The sequence below is a fragment of the Harpia harpyja genome, chromosome 16 (assembly GCF_026419915.1).
Source record: "Harpia harpyja isolate bHarHar1 chromosome 16, bHarHar1 primary haplotype, whole genome shotgun sequence".
Taxonomy (NCBI): domain Eukaryota; kingdom Metazoa; phylum Chordata; class Aves; order Accipitriformes; family Accipitridae; genus Harpia; species Harpia harpyja.
This window is the reverse complement of record NC_068955.1, coordinates 33,813,758-33,834,591: the sequence shown is the minus strand read 5'-3', so window position 1 is coordinate 33,834,591 and position 20,834 is coordinate 33,813,758. Positions and strand designations below refer to the sequence as shown.

At 49.5% G+C, this 20,834-nt stretch overlaps 1 protein-coding gene across 4 annotated transcripts; it reads right to left on the bottom strand.

The window, feature by feature from the left end:
• Nucleotides 1-2,854: 2,854 nt before the first annotated feature.
• Nucleotides 2,855-20,496, bottom strand: LOC128152888 (inner centromere protein A-like). 4 transcript variants are annotated; one of them, XM_052811596.1, is made up of 19 exons: nucleotides 20,118-20,496; nucleotides 19,652-19,765; nucleotides 16,287-16,975; nucleotides 15,089-15,140; nucleotides 14,368-14,401; nucleotides 13,101-13,200; nucleotides 12,273-12,363; nucleotides 11,022-11,157; nucleotides 10,817-10,951; nucleotides 10,241-10,252; nucleotides 9,522-9,631; nucleotides 9,035-9,146; nucleotides 7,652-7,762; nucleotides 7,177-7,307; nucleotides 6,888-6,966; nucleotides 5,846-5,953; nucleotides 5,509-5,619; nucleotides 3,750-3,906; nucleotides 2,855-3,195 (listed from the first exon to the last, which is right to left on the bottom strand). In XM_052811596.1, the coding sequence occupies exons 1-19, from the start codon at nucleotides 20,252-20,254 to the stop codon at nucleotides 2,990-2,992; spliced, it is 2,625 nt and encodes an 874-aa protein (XP_052667556.1). In that variant the 5' UTR covers nucleotides 20,255-20,496; the 3' UTR covers nucleotides 2,855-2,989. The 4 variants fall into 4 exon arrangements, 3 of the variants coding, with proteins under 3 accessions (XP_052667556.1, XP_052667558.1, XP_052667557.1); XR_008238784.1 differs by lacking the exon at nucleotides 2,855-3,195 and adding an exon at nucleotides 6,447-6,625 and having other exon boundaries at nucleotides 3,794-3,906; XM_052811598.1 differs by lacking the exon at nucleotides 7,652-7,762.
• Nucleotides 20,497-20,834: the final 338 nt, after the last annotated feature.

Sequence of the window (20,834 nt, the reverse complement as noted above, 5' to 3'; positions counted from 1 at the left end):
TGATTGCCTGTCCTGGAAACGCTCTGGCAATAGCTGGCGGTTTCAGCAGGGGCCCTCCTGGGAACTTCCTGCTCATCACCAGAACATCAAGCCTGTGGTTGATGGGTGCTGCTTGCACCAGCGCGGGGCTGAAACAAAGCCTGTTCATCCCCAAGCGTGATGCTGACTGACCACCCCCGTTGCCTCCTGTCAGTAAAACCTTGATCCTCCTGCAGCCAGGCACCTCTAGCCAGCTCCAGATGAGAGCCTGACCTCCACCTCCCATCCTCTGCCAGGTCCAGAAATCATCGCCTCCTTCCTTGGCGACGTCTAACAAGGTAATTTGAGGACTATCATGAGGGACAGAAGCCAGCTGGCAGGGAACAGCTGGAGTCTGTGCTCAGGGGAGCCTGAGAACACCAGGGGAGCCTGAAATAGCCCAAGAGAACCTGGAGAAATGGGCAACACAAGAGCATCCCAGTCTGCAGAGATTAAGAAAGCTCAGAGGTACCACAGCCACCCTGAAAGCACCTGAAAAAGCCACTAGTGAGAAAAGTCAAGAGAGTCCAAGAAAACTCAGAGAAACTGGGCAAAAAACCTCCAGGGAGATTCCAAGAGAGCTCAAGTGATGGTAAGAGAGCCCCAGAGAGACCAGGAAAGCCCAGGTGAATCCAAGAGCCCCAGAGAGCCAAACCAAGGACCCCAGAGCACCCAGGAAAGTGCAGAGCATCCCAGGAGGGCTGGACAGCAAAAACCCCCAGCAAATCCGAGAAAGACAAAGTGAGGGTGTTGCTGCATAGGCTGAAATCAGCTCTGCAGCACCCTGTGTGAGAGGAAGGAGTGGGGTGCGGCTGGGCTGGGCTGGACGCGGCATGGAGCAGGAGAGAGGTGGGAATGCACCGAGGTGACCACCAGAGCTGTGGGACCAGCAGGACCCTTTGAGTGCGGCTGCCCTGGGGAGAGCATTGCCAGTGCCCTCAAAATGTAGTGCACTGATGAGGAGGTAGCAGGAGCACTCCCCATGGGTACAGCGGTGATTGCATCTGAGCATGTCTCCCCTCCAACAGGCTCAGCCTCCTTCAGTAAAAACCAAGCCGAATGTGTCTTATACCTTCTGAGTTATTCCTTTGGGTAACACCACTGAGAGAGGCTGCAAGACCCAAGGGACACTGAAATCCTGGAAGAACCTGAGAGCCCAAAAGACACAGCGATAAACCCAGAGAGATCAGGGGGATCCAAGAGAGATGATCCAGAAGAGCAACAGTCAGCGAGAGCCCCGCAGACATCCAGTGGGACAATGAGGGAGCCCAGGATGAACAGAAAAGCTGGGGGGACCCAGGAGCTGGGAGGCAATCCAGCAGCCGAGACAGAGCTCCTGGTGAGCAGCTTTAAACAGCATTCAGCTGCTGTAGAGCTCTGCTCACACACTCTGAGCTGCTCTGTGCCTCTGCAAAGCTGATCTCAACTACTGTTACCAGCTCTAAAGACCCATCAAAAGCTCTAACTGCTTGCAAGACTTTTCGACCGAGATACTTGCAGACTCTTCTAAACTACTCAAAACTCTCCAAGCCTGTCATAAAGCTTCATAAAACCACTCTGACCAGCTTGAAACCTCCTCTGAATGGAGGCAAGCAGCCCTAGAGAGCTCTGAACGGGTCCATGGCCACATTTCTGTATTTGCTCTTGGCAGCCTGCACCTGAAGGTCAGGGGGAAGGAGACCTTATGGCACAAGCCCAGTGCCGGGGACAGCGTAAGGCTGCACCAGCTAGGGACAGGGACCCTCCTCCTCATCGCAGCAGGCTCACAGCTCTGCTCATGCAGAGAAAGTGAATAGCCCCAGCCCTGTACCTGCACAAGGGATCCCACTGCAACACATCCCATCACCTAAGGTGGGACAGAGTCCCTCTGCTGTGTTTGCATTTATACTAGACAGCGCAGCCTGAGAGGGGAGAAGTGAAGAAAGAGGAAGGAAAGGTTATTATGGCAAGTGTGGGACTTGGCTTCGGCTCGGGGACTTTCCCTTTTCATCTAAGCATCTTCCTCATTGCTACTGTCAGCAGGGTTTAGTTAGCTGAATCGCTCTCGGAATGCCGCTGGCTGCACCGGCTAGTCCTCGAGGGCAGCAGAGGCACAGCATGGATGCACAGCTGTCCCCACGCAGCTCTGCAGGGCCCTGGGACCCTCCACGGCATCTCAGCGTGCCATACCAGTCCCCAGGCAACCACTGCCCAGGGTGCAGGATGCGCTGCAAGAGCCAGGAGCTGCCTGCTGCCCCTAAGCACGCCCCAGGGAGCGCACGGGCAGGGGAGCACTCAGCAGGTCCTAAGGAAATCATCTTACCGCTTACCCTTTCCAAGCCACAACTTCCAAATAAATCTGCCTCCTGACCAAGCAAGACTGTACACTAAAGTCTCCTAGAAAACAGGACCAAGAACTTAGCCTGGGCTTCATTTTTCCATCAGAAAAGAACAGTGACAAGACATTTAGACATTGCTTAAACTGTCCAAGCACATTTTTCTAACTGCAGGAAAAAAGATTCTGGCTCCAAGTAACAAGAGGTCACAAGAATTCTTGAAGGAAAACTACTTGCAGATAGAAGCATTGTTAAATAAATAAATATAGTACAGAAAAGGTTATGAAAACATTACCCTCTCAGGTTGAGTAAAAATTTTTATCTTCCCTACAGCAATTTCATAGCTTCCTTGTGTAAGGTTGTGCAAGCAATCCGAGGGAACATGTAACGGTGCAGTATCATATCTTCAAACATCTGCATTTTCACTTGCAGAAACCACAGCCATCGACCTCAAATCAGCCATCCAGAAGCATCATCCCACCATGGTGGGGGAAAGGAGAGAGACAAACACTGACAGAGTGTTTATTGCAACAGGATTTTATTCAATATTATTAATTTTTGTACAAAAAAAAAAGCTTAAAATTGTAAATACACTGCATGCTAAGAAAACAAACTGATACACCATATTGTCATAAAACACATTTCTTTGCATTTTCTCAGTTTTTGAAGTTGCAAGATGGGCCACAGGTAGATTTGGTCCCAGGCGGGGAATGCCAAACTGCTGAGCTTGTGCGCTTGAAGTATCGAGGTTTGCTCTTGCCAAAAATATCTTCCAGCTTAGGGCTTGGAATTAGCCCAAAGAGTTGGTCAACATTCACTGGGTGATAGTATTGATGTAAAATGGCTTGATTAAGCTGAGACCCTGTGGAAACAACCATATCAGAGAAGCAGACTCATAAATAAGTTTTCAGTGCTCTGTTTAAGGTGCCCTTTCCCTTAGAGCCTGCAGGACAGCTACTATTCTTTCACACCTGAAAAACTATTACTGTACGGTGAGTGTGATTACCAGTTTTCCTGTTCATTGCAAAGCTTTGAACCCCACACTTATCTTCAGGTTGCCAGCAGTGCTTGTTTCAAGTTACTCAGCACACTAGACATATCCCAAACCCACCACACCTTGGTTTCTCTCAGGAGGACAGGCTGCCTCATCACTAGCGAGCCCCCACCATTCGTTTCACACCCTCAGATCCAAACACATGCATGGAGGACTTTGGTTTAACTTCAGCATAACAGCACTTGCAGGAAAGCAGCTCCAGTCCCCCTCACCACTCAGAGCCAGCAGCTGCCAGCACTGCTGAAGTCTCACACACTCCTGGACTGCACTTTGGAGAAGCCGAGATTGCACCATGTGAATCTGGAAAGCTCCAGCTTCCCAGGGAAGGAATTAAAGGAATCCGAACCAAACTTGGCACCTACCATCAGCCCAGGCAGGGACAGGCTTCCGAGGTTCATTCTCATCATCTGTGGAGTCATCACTGTTCAGATCCATCCCGTAGTTATTTTCATTTACCTTTGGGGATCTGGATTCCTTTGTGCCCTTCGGGCGCTCTAAGTAGGATGTGGAGATAGATTTCTGAAACCACAGAGACAGCATTGATTAGAGCAGGAAGCAAACCTTCCAGTCTGGCAGGAGAGCTTGCCTCGCCAGGGCAGGCTGACTACCAGACCCATGCAGCCTGACCCATTGCAGGCACCTCAAAGCTCTGGCACCAGCGAGACAAAGAGACTGTGCTAAGGTCCCAGCTTAGATCCCACAGCAAGATGCTGTTAAGGTATTTAGGCAGTACCCTCACACTGAGCATAAGCCATGAGTGAGTTCCCAATGCCACAAGCTGGGCAAGGAACTTCACTGTAAAGGGAAGGTAGCCAGAAACAAGACCTGACAGCTGACTTCCTAGAGCAGATGCATCATTCACACTCATTTTCATCCCTAGTTCAAAAAACAGGAGCACCAAAATGGTCACCTACCTGTGTATGGGAAGCCTTTGATCTACATGTTAACTGGAACCTCTATAATATTCCTACCTGACAAGTAACTTGGGTTGAGATTTTCAGTAAAACCCAGAAGTGCTCAAATCCTTTTGGCTTTTTTTTTTACTGGACTTTGCTTTGAAACCATGGCCCGCTGAAAGCCAGGCTGTAGCATGGGACTGTGTACTGCAGCAGGGACTGCAAACCACAGAGCTGAAACAGCTGCTTGCCTATCCTGCAGCTTCCAAGCTGCCAGGAAGAGCCTGCCAGTACCTGGCCAGGAAAAAGCCAGGGCTCCGTTTCACATTGAAGCTGCAGGTCGGAATAGCACAAGCCAAAGCTCAGAGATACCTCCTGACTTTGGGGTGAGGAACTGGGATGACTAGCAGACCTGACAGTCATATGTAGTACAGGAGTGCCTAGAGGTGCTGACCAGAGAATAAACCAGGAAGGAAACCCTAATTCTGCAGGACTCTGCCTTAAGGAAATGCAGAAGTATATACATGTCTGTACAAATGCACAAACTGCCACTGTGCTCAGTGACTTGATAACTACTTTTAACCCTGTTTCCCTCCTGTTTTTTGTAGAAAGGCCTTAGAAGAACATACCATGTATGTCTAAGGACTTGGCTTTTGCACACATGGCTCTACCACTCAAACCCCTTCACAGTTTTCACAGCAGATCTGGTTTTCATTCTCCAGAGCTCTGACATGAGTCGCAACACGAAGAAGTTGAGCAGAAGAGGAGCCAGTCAGCCGCAAGACAAGAGAGTTTACCGGCAGAGGCAGTACTCCAGTCCGACTCTTTGAGCAGCTTTCCACCTCTTCAGTTGCCAGGTTCAAGCAGCTCCAGCTCAAACAGGCTTCTGGAGAGCAAACCGCCTGACAGCGGGCCGGGCTGCAGCGACACTGACGCCTCGTGACGTGCTGCCATCCTGTGGCCATTTCCAACATCTTTTCCAAGATAAAACACTTGGTTTTCCGGCAGGTTGCCCCTGTGCTGAGCTCTCAGCCAAGCACCCAAGGCAGACATCCCCATCCTCTGCACAGATGCCTGTTAAACCCCAACAGCCTACACTTGAGGATTTAATTTCCTGCTCCACCACTGATAGATAATAAATCTGCAGGCTGGCTCCAAACCACAGGAGCCGATTAGACACCACCAACTCATTTTATTTGCAAGCTCTGCTGGAACCAGGATTCACCTTTACAGTTTTGCTCAGCCATGTGCCAGAGGCAGCAGTCAATGCTTCTGGTCGCTTGATTTTTTTCTCCTCTCCCAGCTGCTGCTGGGGCTCCTGCAGACCATCTTCCTTCTGTTAAGATGCAAGAATTAAGTCATTCTTCATTCATGTTCACCCAAGCAAAACTACCAGACCATCTCTGGAACTGAGCCATATTTTCTGAGGCCCTTGCAAAAAAATCCTCAGTCCCTCCGTGTCTTCGTCTGCAGAAGAAAAACCAACCCCAAGACTCAAAGATAAAGCAACTCCTGTCTTTGCTCAGATCCAGATCAACAAGGTCTCTACAGCCCATGCTCACCTTTACCGCTTTGAGCCAGGGATTAGAAGCCATGGCAATGGATTCTGGTTGCTTGGCTCTCTTCTCCTGCCCAGGCAGCTGGTGCAGCTCTTTTGGGCTCTCTTCCTCCTAATAAAGAGAAAAAAATTTCACTGCTTAAGCTCCTTTTCAACCAAACCCACTTTTTCCAGGAGTTTCTTCTCCCATACTACTCAGTAGGGAAGAGCTAATAGGAGGGCAAGAGCTGCAGGCACTTTGAATTATATTCAACTTCTCTCCTATCTGGAGGAGCTTTGCTATGGCTCACTCCAGCCCAGTTGCTGGCAACATATGAAGAATTTAGACCTTAATTAAAATTATATAGCACAAATAGGAGTTTGAATGTCATGGACCTGGTAAGAGCAGCAAGAGCAAATACAGAAGGAGGAATTTATCCTTAAGAGGAGTAGCATTTGAGGGGTTGATTTTTTACTAATGAAGAAAGCAGAAGAGAGAGTGATGTTAAGGGTAGAAAGAGAGCAGAAAGAAAATGTTACTGTGATATTTTGAGACAACCAGCCTTGACTTTAAGCCATAACATTCTTTGTGTAAGTGCAAATGAAGTTACATGAAGCCATGATACCTGAAGTTTGTTATGGGGATCACATCCTCCAAATACACTGAGTGAATGTAGTAGGGAAAAAAAAAAATCTCTTGCTGAATATTTTCATATTCAGTATCAGTGAATGCTATTTGGAGGTGTTCTTCAAAGTGCCATTGTATGGCTGCCATCCATCTTGTGATGGGGCTGAGAAGGCTCACCTGTTAACAAGAAAAGACTCAACCCCAACTTTATCAACAGAGTTGGTTTATTCTTGCACAAACCCCAACTCCTTACAATAACATGTTTGGCTTATCATCAGTTTCACTATATTTGTTCCTCTAAACATAATAGTGAATGTGAAAACCTTAAATAGCAACACAGCACTTGGAAAACAAGTCTGATCTTAAAATAAGTCTGTGTATCCTATGCCTTCCTAGTTTACAACAGAGAAGTTGTTCCAAGACCACTTCAACTCCCCACCTTTATGTTCTTCTCAGTGAACAGTGCTGACTCCAGCTGTGGTTGGGGGGCCTTCTCTTTCCCTTGCTGTCTGTGATCCCTGGGGAAAAAACCCTATAATTTAGTTATAGAGGAAAGCATGTCTGCCTACCCTCCCAAGTGTTCTTATAGCCTCTTGCTTCAGCACCCCAAACCTTGGGACAGCCTGACATTCACACCAGTCTCCCAATTTCAGCAATACTATTTATGTTTACTGCTTCACCATGCCTGTTGCCAAGTCCCCTCCTCCAGGACAGAAACAAGCTAATACCTCTCCTTCACTTGTTCCACCTGTTGCTGCCCTACAAGATTTTTCAGTTCCAAGACTTTCCTCCCTTTTTCTTTCACTTCATCCTCTTTCCTTTTCTGCAGTGGTTTTTGCTGCTCAAATTCATCTTCCTCCTGAAGAAGAAAGAAGAAAACCCTTGTAACCCTCCAGCTCAAGTGGGGAAAGATGGGAGGATATGAAGTGAATGCTTTTACACAACCTGTGCTAGTTACACCTCATTCTGACCTTCCATGGCCTGCCTACCAGTTGGGCAGTCTCTCCCTTCTGTCCCCACAGGTACCCTTGGGTTCAAACCCAACATCAACTGTCTAGACAGAAATCTTGCAGCATGGACCCTAAAATCCCTGCAGCAGGAGAGGCAGTAACCTTTCCCTCTCCCACCATTCAGAACAGTGCATGGGTTCCCTGCTACTCCTTTCCTTTTCCACATGCAGGAGGGACCTAGAGTTGCTCTTACCACACTCGGCACTTTCTGCTTCCTTGCATCAGCTTCCCCATGCTTCTTCAACAGTTTTTTCTTGCTCCACTCCTCTGCCACTTTCTCTTCCCGCACTTGTGAGAGGCGCACCTGAGAAAGCCACACGTCTGCTCCACCGCCCCCGAGGACACACCTCATAGCCTTGTCCAAATGGAAGACAGGGACTGCTTCTGAAGTCTGAAGCCTGTGATATTCCAGGTCCCAATACCCAGCCAGTGGCACATATGCATTGGATTTAGCACCAACCTCATGCAGCAAGTCCACCACTTACTACAGGCCATGTGAAGAGACACCCATTGCATGGAGTGACAGGAGAAAGGAGCACAGAGACCATTACACAACCCCAAAATAGATGCCTCCATCTTGTAAGTAGTTCTCTACTGAACAAGGGGATGTAGCATCTGGTTTCTGCTTTGCCTGCAGTGCTGCTGTCGACTAACTGAACTGCAGAATGAACTGGGGATGTGAAAGCTGACTGAGCCCCAGAGACACGGACTCCTCACCTGAGCTGTCTGTCCCAGTAAAAGCACTAGTGTGTCTGCAGCAGCAGACTAGTCAGGGCTGGGTGTACTTTTGGCTGCTCAGGTTTTGGGAAAGGCTGAAAGGAACATGATTCCTATGTTTTCTGTGGCTGACCCCTTCCAAAGGTCACTTTAGTCCACTCCCCAAAATGAGCAACCATCCTTCTCCCAAATGCTGCTAGGGCTCTGGGTCAGTGAGGCACAGCATCCCTCAATCCTGCAGAACCTGCATGGTTGTACAAAAGCAGCAACACTGTCTGCACGCAGCCATCAACAACCCACCCTAGCATGCTCTTTGTCTTCTACCTGTCCTCAAAAGAGGGCCAGACAAGGCTTTAAAAAACAAACACGATACAAATACACACACAGCCAAGGCTAGTCACAAGCATCTCTTGCATGCTTGGTAGCTATTCTTTCCCACCACATCTTTGCAACCCCCTGCAAGCACCATGGCTTCACTGTCTGTAATGTTTTGTGCAAACAGCTCACTCGGGGTACACTGTAAGCTGAGTAAGGCTGTCTCATCTGCAGAGCCTGTTCACAGGACAGTCAAGGGGTGCTGCCACATTCCTTAAATGCAAGGCACCATAAACACTGCATGTCAGAACAGGAATGTTTAGAACCGCTGCGGAGGTATGGAGAACAAAAGCCTCCTCTTGTTAGAGAATTTCAATGTCTCTGATGCAGACTTACCCACCACCCGATTAGTCACCATCAGCAGCAACCCTGTGCTTGCACATATCATGCCAGCGGCCTGTTGCACCCTCCCCCTCCTGGTCTCACAGCTCACCGAGATAATGTCACTGTACTGAGTGGTCCAAAGCTCGGTCAGACTTCTTACCTTCTCTTCATTCTGTAAAATCTTCTGCTCCATCCGCCTTTTTTTTTCTTCTTCCATTTGTTCCACCCGCTCCCGAGCCTGCAGTGCCTTCCTCAGACGCTCTTCCCTCTTCCTGGGCAGTGTGTGTGCAAGAGAGGCTTGTTAGCTTTGTCTGCTCTAGTACAGAGGACGATGGGGAAACCGGGACTTGTCACGGTAATTGGGGAAAACAGTTATTTTGCTTGACTTGCTTTGGCTGAGCTTAGCCTCAGCTCACTTCTGGATTAATTTCAGACATTAGCCAGTGCTTTGCATCAATGCAGTTCTTACTGCCATGAGCCATGAACAGCTGGGCTCAGGGTGCCCAGTCAGCATACCTTGCAAAATGCCCCTTCCAAGTGGGAGGCACAAAGCACAGTCCAGCAGTGCTGTCTGCCTGGCAGGAAAGGCCTCCAAGGCAATTCTGTGCTGAACCAGGAAGGAGCAGAAGGTTAGGGACCCAACTCACTGTTTCATTTCTGCCTGCCGCCGTTTCCTTTCCTCCTCCACTTTCTTTTTCCTCTGTTCCTCAGCCTCCTGCTTCTTCCTGAGGCTTTCCAGTCTCTGCCGCTCCTTCTCCTAAAGGGAGATGAGTTCAGACTGTACCAATTGCTGGGGCCTGTTTCTACCCTCAGGGTGCTTGTGCACAGGCAGCTAGAGGCTAGGCAGCCTGCTAAACAAAGAAGTCACTGTCAGAGTCATATTCACCCACACACTCGGATGGGAAGTGAATAGCAGGGAAGAAACAATGCAGGTTTGGCAATAGTGCTTATTCAACTAATAAGAGCAGAAAAGTCACAGGTATAGGAGGGAAACACCTCAGTCCTTCAGCTGTAGAGAATAGGTTTAGGCAAGGAACAGCACACTCCTGCTGTAGGTGACCACCTGTAGCAAATGCTTGCCTGGGACAGCATTACCTACACCAGCAGCTGGGAGAATGGGGGAGAAGGAGCACAGCGCAAGTAGTCTTGCTTAGAGGCCAGAAGGTTTCCTAGCAGTTCCCAGCCCCAGCAGAACACACCGGCAAAGAGATCCTGACACCTCACCACTGGTGTGGCCAGTTTACTTATTTGGACAGAGAGCTGCACGGATGCCAGTGTGAGGGGAAAGAGCTATCAGTGCCCATGTGGCAAGCAGCACAGCTGTTACAATCGTCCAGCCCCCACAGTTAAGGGTGTCATTACTTACAACAAAGTCTCCCTGTAGAGAAGAGACATAAAAAAATGAATAAGGATTTGGAATTAACACTAGAACCCCCCTTCACAGCACACCCCCCCCATTCTTAGCTGCACCGCCTTACCAGCCTGTGGTAGAGAACCCATTGCCTGACCCCACACTGCCTGTCTTTCAGCCCCACAGCAGCCAATTACACAAGACAAGGGCAGATTCCCACTGCAAAGATAAGAGCTTCCCACTTTCTTACAGTTCAACAGTCCCAGAATATAAAATGTTTCTGCGGACTACAGATAGAGCAGCTGAGATATTTCTGCATATGAGGAAGGTTTGAGAATTGGTGCTAAAGTGCCCTGGCCAATAACAGTGTGTGGACAGGTGATGCAAGGTGACACCAACCAGTGTCCCTTCCCTGGGGAGGCTGAAGTAGAATTGTGAGGCCAGTTTGCTATGAGGACCTGCACTGATCCATGGTAGCAGACAGAACTAGGAATATGTTTATGCTTTTCTAAGTAAACAGTCCCTCCTGCCACTCCCCCGAACTTGATCCCCTCCTCCAGCCCCACGAAGGAAGGTGGGACTCTGATGCACCTTAAGATCAGGTCGGGTAGGAGTATTGCGTTTGATGAAGTTCTTTATGACACCCCCACGTCCTGTGCGCCCCGGGCTCGTGAGCAGATGGTTTTGCTGCACAGCCTGCAGGAAGTTTTTCAATGGTCTAACAACCTAAGAGAAGATGTAGGGAAGTCAGTACCTGCCAGGGAAAGGGAGGCAAAGGGCCATGCCACCCACTCACCTTGCTAGCTGGAGAGGAAGAAGGTGCAGCCTGGTTTGCTGAATTCTTGTGCTTGTCATTCCAAGGGGAAAGGGTATGACCCCCTGGCTGCTGCCCATTCCATATAACTCCCATTGCTTGTTTACAGCTTCTTGTCCTGATGGCATTAGCAAGAGGAACATTAGGTGACCATCACGCTCCCCAATCTTGCCAGAAGCATGTACTTGCTGTTACACACTTCCCTCTGCCTGCTCGCTGCTACCAGAGGACATGGGCCTCCCATGAACTCAGTCAGCCCTGTGGCAGGCACACCATCCAGTCCTGAATGAGGACAGGAAAGGCACACGACAACTTGGTAGGGGAATATCCAGGTTCCAGAGCAGTGATGTACAACATAACACTCCCTCTCATTCTCCACTTTGAGTCCCACCAAGCAAGGAATCTTTGTTCTATCTGGTATTAACAGCACAAGATAGACATAATCCCTGCGTGTCTGCAACTAGCCAGCCCAGCTCACCTCACTGGCAGGGTTTCACACACTTTATAAATACTTTGGATGCTTGCAGATTTACCTGTGTCAGAAAAGACTGCACTTGCCTCCCCTAATTCCAGGGAAGAACAGGGGGAACTGCTTCACTGCACAATCAGTCCAATCCAGTAGCAGCCCTGAGGAAGGCTGCAGATCCTGACCCATCACGCGGTGCTAAGCATCCACATGAGAACAGAGGTTATGGTTATTCCCCTTCCCATCCACTACCCACAGCAAATTCACCCCAGAAAAATCAGGACAGGAGACTGAGGGCCAAGGCTAAAAGCAGCTGAAATCTCACGTGAAACACCAGTAATACAAGCAGTGAGGAAACAAGTCAGGTATTCCAGACACTTGCACAAGATAAAAATAAAGAGGTCTGTCACCAACTTGCGTTGCCTTCCGAAACTACTCCCGGACCACCCCCTTATGAGCCACTCAGACTCACATCTAAGCTGTGAGTTATCTGTGCTATCTTAGTCACCTTTCCTCGTTTGTGCATGAAGTCATGTGTCTGCTTCCCAAGCCAGACCTGGGTCCCAGACCCAAACACGGCTCAAGAAGTCACAAGGAACTCCCAGGAGACAGGATTTGGCCAAAGAAGATTTCAAAACTACATCGGAAGCGGGGGGAAAGGTAGGGAAACAAACACCCAAAGCTTTTTAAAACAGATTACTTAAAAGACCAGGCCTGAGTCCTTCCAGACCACTGGCTCATTCCTCCTCCTTCGAAATGTCTCATACCAGATGCATGAGGGATCCTCCTGGGACTTGGCACAATGGCGTTGTTCCTGGTTCTCATTCTGGGGTTCACTGTTTGGATTTACACAGCTTCCTGTGAAGAAACCTGTAATTAGGACCACGTGCAAGGCATCCTGCAGGGCTCCGGTTCTTGTCTCCAGCTCTTGTGTGCTCAGAGCCCCATGGCATGTAACCAAAGTGAGGAACCAGAACGCTGGATGGCTACCTGGAACATCATTGTTGTAGACGTACACTGTGAAGCATGCTATAGTATGCATCCTGTACAGACCCTTCTGAACAGGCACAACCTGTCTCACCAAAAGGCCTCCATCTATTTTTCCCTCTACTCCAGCTACAGCTGCTTATCAGATCCTGCAGTTCCCATAGGGGATAAACAAAAAGCCTGAATCAATCCCTCTCCTTGCTTTGAGGCACAATAAATAAATGGGACCTGTAAATCCTCACAAAATGTAAACCCAGAGGAAAGGGATGTCAAGGTGCTTTAAAAGAACATTACACTAGGTGGAAGATACCAGGTCTAAGAGCAATCTCCTTTCAAAGTGTCCCCACTCATTCATTATGCAGACTGAAGTTGGACAGGACAGCATTTGTCTCAAGGCTTCGACACATTTACAAGATGTCCTTGCTTATCTAATTGCATGTCTCACCTCTTCAGGAGATCAAAAGCTTATCTGAAAAATTACCTTGACTGGTCAGAGGTGGTTTTGTTTCAACACAAGTCCCAGATTTTCCACAAACCCTCATGCTGACTTCCTGGTCTGTGTGTCTTTAGGGCTTCATGCAAGAAAAGCAAGACCAACTCAAAGTTACCTTCATTGTTCCCTGTCTGCTGCTCAGGAGGAGATAAGTGCTGTGCTGGAGGGCTGGCAGCTTGTATATTTTTGCTTGAAATGAGGACGTCTTCAGGAGTCTGCAGGAAAAGGAAACAAGCATTCTCTTAGCACAGTTGCTCCAAAGAACAAGGCTACCATGGGCCTGCTGCCCTGAAAAAGCCAGTCACTTCCAACTGCAATCCAACTGCTAGGTTAGGGTCTGCTTCTCTATCAACTAGAGCTGTGCTGCAAGGACACCGACTGGCTCGTTTCAGTAACAAGGGGTCTCCTCATGAAACACCAGCCTCTGCAGGAAGGACAGTTGCCCAGCACTTCTCAACCAGAGCAGGAGCTTTACTGAACCTGGACTCCAAAGTCAAAGTGCCTTGAGAATGACAGGCATCTTCTACACACCTTGGAGACACCAATTTTCAAACTACAGATACTCCAGTCCTGAAAGACAAGTCCCTGTAAAGTGTTTCAGGTTACAAGGTCATTAGGCACTTTAAGTACCATTATGGTATATTCACAGAAGGACAAGCAAAAAAGTTGCTGCAGCACAGCATCCTAGCTGCCTGCACACAGGCCGTGCTTTCCCCCACCTGCTAAGCTACCACCACCACGACCCCGAGCAGAGCCACCTGCCCATTCCCGCTGCTGCTTCCCAACAGCACCAGGAAGCTGTTCTGAAGCAGAGCCCACCCCTCTCTCTGCTGGGCTAGTTTTCACCTCAGCTCATTCACAGAACAACCACACAAGATATTTTTGCCAGCTCAAAGGAAGGGGTGGGTTTCTTTGTCCTGCTAGCACTGCAGGCTAACACTAGCTTGTCGCATACGTAGCCTCAGTGGCCAAGGAAAGCACATTAATGTGAACTGCCCTCCTGATTTTTGTAGCTCAAACCAGCCATGCAACAGAGACAGGCTAAGAATACACACAGTCAATTATCATGCCCAGCTGCCAGGCAAAAGCTTGCTGACTCCTGGGAACCTGGCCAAGCACCTCCAAAAACTCCATCTTGAAGAGGCCTTATCAAGGCACAAAATGTCTCTGGAGCCAGAGAGCCAACCGGCTTAACTAGCTGCCTAAGCATTAGAAGGGCAGCACTGTCCAACTCAGCAGCGCCTTCGCTGAGCTGGAAGGGATGTGACAGAATGATCCTTGGCCACATTCCCGGCTTCCAGTGGCAACATTCAGCAAAAGGTATCAATTCAGGCAAGAAGATGTCTGGACAGATAGTTTGTAGGTTGTTCTTTAGAACTTACCTTTTCACTTGGGGGATTCAGTTCCAGTCCAGGTCTGTTAAAGAAAAGCTATTTTAATTATTTCCACTCCCTGAAGGGTGAGTTACAGGTGATAAAAGTATGATGGAGCCAGCATATGGGACCCCAAGGGAAGTGCAGATAAATCTAAGCTCATCCAGAGGCACAAGCCTGTTTTAGCCAGGACACACAGAGGCGGAGCTGTAAATTCTTCCAATAGACCATTCCATTGCATTACTGAACAACACACTGACAAACTTCGTCCCCTTCTGCAGAACTTCCACGCAGCAGGTAAAGAGGAAGCTCTGTGAGCCTTAGGCTGAGTCTTACCTGTCCACCTTTTAGGTCAGACCACAGCTGACACCTCCAGCACCACCAGGCATTTGGAGGCTGGTTACAGCCAGGAGTCCCAGGACATAATTGACATGATGTCAGCCAACACCAGGCAGAGCAATGGCTGGCAGCCTCTCAAGCCTTATGGCATAGGCTGGACACCCCCCCAATGCAGTGCTTAACCTCACTGTACCCTGAACATACTTCTGAAAAGAAAGGGCTGTGCCTGAACAGCATAAACTTTGAAGTATCAACCAGCCCCAGGTGACATCATCACCTAAACAGTCTGTTACAAAACCAGTCCTATATCTCTAAGACAAAAGTGACCCATATAGCTTCCTTGCAGGGTTTTCTGGGGTTTCCTCCCACCTGCTTTACATGGTAGCCTCACCTCATGCTGCTGGTCACATCTTCTTCCACAAAAACCTCCAAAGAGCTTTGACCTGGAGGAGAAAAAACATAAGCTAGCTTGGGGATTTCATTCTGAGGCTTCCCAACAGCAGCAATGTGTGTGTGGTAGAGCTCAGGTCTCTGTGCAGGTTTTCCTCCCAGGGAACACGCCGACTGCTCATCTCAGCTTTCCACACCAGCACTACCACCTCCCTCAAGTGTCACTGACAAACTGGTGTAGGCTGGGAAGGCAGAGAACTGAAGCAGCAGCTCCTCTGCCTGCAGACTGCTCCAGCTGCACAAACATGCTCTTGCCTGTGTCAGAGATAGCATTTCCCAGTCAATTGACTTCAGCTCCTGCCTCCCTACATGGTTTTATGCAGAGATTTGCTGGATTTAGGCTGATTTCATTCCCCCCATAACACCACTTAGCTGAAAGTGTTATAACAAATGCCTAGCTACAGCGTGACTCAAAGCTGACAAAACTAAATACCAAAGGCCTCGGTGCTTTATTAGAAGCCAATCTGACTTCAGAAGCAATGATTTTTAGAAAGTCCAAATAGCAAAACCTTCCCAGGAGTAGTGAGAACAGAGGATATGAAGAGTTTAGTGCTACCAGGAATAGCCTGGATTTCTGAATCTTGTTTCCTCCAATGACTGTGCTATTTGATTCTCAATCCATCCACTCTATCTTCACCCAAAAAGCATTTAAGTTCCTCTGCCAGTTTCGGCCAAATTTCAGGGGGTGGAGACATTCAGTTCCTATAGATTTTTTGGAGAGTTTTGGATACACACAACTTAAAGCCCCTCCCCAGGGAACACGACAGCCTCTTCTGATCGGCCAAACCGCACCCATGGCTAGAACCAGCCAGACCGCATTTTCCTTTTCACTCTTTCTTTTTTTAGCCCATCCACAACCTATGTAACCCAACCTCCAATCCCCGTGCCTATGCCCCAGCAGACACTTCCTTCACCTGCTGCAGCAAAACGTGGCCTGAGACTTGGTCCGACAGCAGATGAGGACCCGAAGATTGGTCCCCAAATGGGTGGAAGCCACAAGGCCCATCGACAAGGAGACTAAGAGGAGTCAGAGGCAGAGTTAATACAGATGAGCAGCTCCACAGCTACTTACTCCCCAAACCAAAGCCAAGAAGATGATTTAGCCAAATGAATGCACTCGACAACTGAAAGAAACTTACAGCTCACTCTGCTGGAGGCAGAGGATGATTCTCGCGCTGCTGCCTTCTTCGAAATGGCCCTGCTGATAGACCTCCGGATCATGCTCTCTCTTTTGCTGGCCAGTGAATATTTTTCTGCCAAGGAGGCCCTACGGCTCTTGTGGGGGCCACCCACAAAGCTTCGGCGTCCAGAGCAACGGCGCGTTTTGGATCTCACTGTAGTCATTTTGCTGTCAGAGTCCTGGAAAAGCACCTTTTCAAGGCCTTGAGGACACTGATCTCCTTGGAGCATGGCAGGATCTCCACCTCTAGCAGCCTTGGGAGTGGATGTACTTGCTCTTCTCTTGGGGGCCTCCTCCCCCTCCCTTGCTGTCTGGCCAGCAGGGATCACAGCGACAGAAGACACATCATGCAGCTCAGTGGCTGCACCCCCCTTGGGCAGCTGCTCCCCTGTAACAGCCTTACAGGCTGCATCACTGCTATCGGCACCCTGAGGGCAGTCCTGACAATCCGTCTTCGCCACAGGACCTTGTGCTTCTGCCGGCCATTTCCCAGTCAGTGCTGGGAGCTTGGTTTCAACACTGGCCTGAGACCTCACCGCACAGTTGGGCATAGACACGTCTCCCCCCTGACAGCCAGGGTTCCGGGGTTGCTCTTTGCTGTAGCGCCTTTGGGAACTTGGCTTGATGCTGCTTCTCCTTCTGGACAACCTTAAATAAAAGCAATTTTAAATGAAGTGATGAGGAAGTCTCCCACTCCCAAATGATTTTTAGAGGAAAAAAAAGCAGACAACAACTTTTGAAGTGAACCTGCAGGCTTCTTCCCTCCACCAGTCCCCCTTGCAACCCAACTCTTATCACTGCTGAAATGCAGGAGCTGAACCTTGCAAGCTCGCAGATGCGCTCTGGCAGATTTAGCTGGAACAATTTAGAAATTACTGCTTACTGCTCTCTGCTGCTGCAGGATGTTTTTTTGCTGGATGTTATCACTCTCTACAATAGGCAGGAATGCAGGGCACATACCCCCCACTGCAACCCTCCCAGCTATCAGCCTGGCATACTGGGTTGACTCACAAATAAAGGTTGTATTGTATGGACACAAACTGCAGCAGCTGAGGTACCAGGACACTCGTTGCTGTTTGCAGACAGTAACCCACAGCCCCAGGCAGAGCTGACACCAGGGGACAGTAAAGTCATACTGGTACAACCAACTCTAGTCTGCCTTGAGCAAAGTACAGACATCCACACAGGGAGGGATTTTGGATCGAAGATATTGCAGTCTCCCATGATCAACTCCATATCGAAGTCTCCCCTGTAGAGATGTACAAGATCCCAGCTAGAAACAGAAGGCTCTGCTGCTCTCTGGCAGGCTACTCAGATAAAACACATCCTGAGCACTGGGGAGGCAGAGACCCAAGCACTGAAAAACATCCACAGCTCTAAACACAGAGTTTGTGAACAGGCTGGGAAACACAGCAATGCCACCACACACATGGTACCTGACAGCATAATCCTGAGGAAGGCAACAAAAAAATACCTGTACAGTTAGGACTCACAAATTCTTTGAATTACTGTTATTTAAGAGAAAGATTATCCGGTACAGTAACTGTGTCTAGCTCTATTGCTTCAGTTAAACCTGACCCACTATGCAGAGGCTTGCAGAACTCTGGCAGTGAAATCCTCTTTTCTGCATTAGGTAACCTGGCATGAGAGGATGGAGCCACGCACTTGATCAGCAAGTTGAGGTGGACGAATCCAAAACCAAAGGACAACTTTGGTTGTCCAAAGAAAGGCAGCTTCCGATGCCAAAGTGACCCAGAGGTAGCCAGGTAAAGGGTGGAGATTGGAGACAAAGATGAAATGGAAAGCTAACATGGAAGCGCGCAACAGCTAAAGGCAGCTAAGAAAACCCACCGCGGTGTAAGAACAAGGTTTTACAGCCCCTGGTGCATGACCACCAGCAAGCAGTGACTTGTCCTAGTGCCAGTATTCCAAGTTGATACCCTCTGCCCTCCTTCCAGCCTTGTTCTCTTAATTTCTCATTCTGATGTCTAGCAAGAACGGGGACTTTTTGCTAGAATTAGCAAAAAAGACTACTATTTGGGAAATGTGTAACTAACAATACACTAAGAAATGGGTTTTAAAATACACACTGAGAAAAACAGAGCAAGGAAAACAATGGCCTGACCCTGCAGGATGGAGCACAACGTGCTGAACTGCAGCGTGAACTTCCTGTTCACAAATGACCGCCTGCCCACGCATTTTGTCACATCAGCAGATCTTTCTCAAAACTAGGTTTAAATGAGGAAAAATACATGCAAGACCAGTCTTCTTCAGGGGAGCAATCCAGCTGCTACCTGAAAACTAACAGCATGTCTTAAGAGCTCTCCTGTTTAGATCTGCAACATTTTCTTCTCCTGCCCTCCTTCACCACACACACGCATGAACTTCCCACGCTTCCTTACTATTCTTGCTGTTCTCTCCATCCTCCATGTCTGGTTTCTGACAGTCTTTTAGCTCTACCTCTTCCTGTCCAACTTCTGTGGGTTTTTCACCATGGTTATCAAAATTTAAGTGCCTCAACGCATAAACAGTTTACTACTGCATGCCCAGTGACGAGGTCTGGGTCACACTACAGCAACTGTCAGTGTGAGCTCACAGCATATGCTTCTCTGAAGGGAAGGTTACCTTAACCACCTTGCCACTGAGCACCAGCTGAGAGCAGATACAGTCAGCTACCATGAAGCAGTGACATCAAGGAAGTTAATTAGCATCACAGCCATCCCTGACTACACATGCAATTAAATCATGCCCTACACCATCCTGCCTCGGCATCTGTTTGCAGGCAACTGTTGTCTATTTAGGACTGGTTTTAAAAACCTCAAGTACAGTCAGTTCTAAGCAAATCACTTGGAATTTCCACTTCAGTTTCACCACTAATCCCTTTGAGCCTTTCTGCCTGCCAGTTCAAACAACAACCGTGGATGTGCCATTTCTGCACATCACTGGTAGCAAGTTCCATTCTCAGGTTCTCTCAGGCACCAGCACAAAGGTTTAGGGAGTGAACACTGGTAGCAACCTCAGGCCAAAAATCATGCTGAAACAAAACCAAAACCAAGCAGACAAGAAAATAGAACATTTATTATTCTGTGTTTCTAACCAGAAAAAAGAAAAAACAAAAATTAAAGTGAAGGAAGCCAGCCAACTCTATCCCAAACTTTCACAAGAATCAGAACATTGATTGATCCTGACATGCCCTTTTAAATGTATTTGCTAACTCAGGGAATAAAGCAGCTATTTTATGTTCTTGTGTATGTGGAAACAGTTACTATTTTGTTTCATTCTTAAACACTGTGCGGCAGAGCCAGAACAAACCGGCTCACCTACCTCCTCCTGTTTGGCTCCTTATGCTCATCTTTCAGGCAGGAGGACTGCCTTTTCTTGGGGCGCCTCCTCTGTGAAGGTGTTTTGGGCATTAATTCAGGTTCAGCCCCAAAGTTGCTGTTGAGCAGACAAATGTGGAAGGCAGAGATTGCTTCCCCCCCACTGCCTAAAACAATACTACCCACAAAACAAGGGTTGCTCAATGAAAAGGATGAGTGCTCGGTGAGAAACAAGGGAGTGAAGCATGCCAGCCACCTGGCACCAAGGCCCAAATGGAGCTGCCAAAGCCACAGCTACATCAAATCACAGTCACACAGCTGCAAAACCCAAGTCCCACCAGGCCTGGCACCGGGCCTGGCCCCCAAGCAGCTGGGAGCTCACCCGGCCTTAGGCTCACAGGGGCTGGAGGCATTTTGAGACCAGCCAGCTCCCTGGGGGATGGAGAGGTCCCCCTGAGGGCAGCCCCTACCTATCCAGCATCCTCATGCCCTGCTCCTCCACCTCCCGCAGCCAGGCCAAGTGCTTGTGCTCGGCATCATGGAGGAACCGCGAGAGCCTCTGCCCGCACACCTCCAGCAGCTGTATGGGACCGCCAGTCTCTGCCATGGCCCTGCCTGAAACACAAAGGGAGCGGCGAAGGCTGGCAGGCACCCGGGGAGGCCCCGCCGGCAGGAGGGGAGGCACCAGGCCCGCCTCCGGCCTCAGAGCGGGGTGCGAGGGCGGGCCAGGCCTCAGCGCTGCGCCCCGGGCAGGCGCAAGGCCAGAGCTGAGGCGCGGAAGGACCCCCAGGCCTCTCCACCCGCCTCCCCTAGGGCAGAGCGAGCCCGCGGGCCCCGGACCCGCTCCGGTACCGGTACCGGCACCGGCACCGACCGAGCGCCCGCCGCGCCCCCGCGAACACGGCTTCCCTCTCCCGCCCCACCATCATCCCGGCCTCTACCAATCACGGCGCGCGCGCCCCAAGGCGGGGTCTCTTATTGGCCACTACCCACGTCCATCACTCCCCCGCCGTTAAAGCCCCGCAGCCTATTTGCCTGCCCCCTTCAAGCCCCGCCTTCCAAGCCGAGTCCTCCGCGGCCACAGAGGCCGGCAAGCAGAGGGGAGCCGATTTTGAGTGCTCCCGTGGTCGTCTCGCAGCCAATGGGGAAGGGCGGGCTGGGGGGCGGCGCGGCGGTGATAGGCTGAC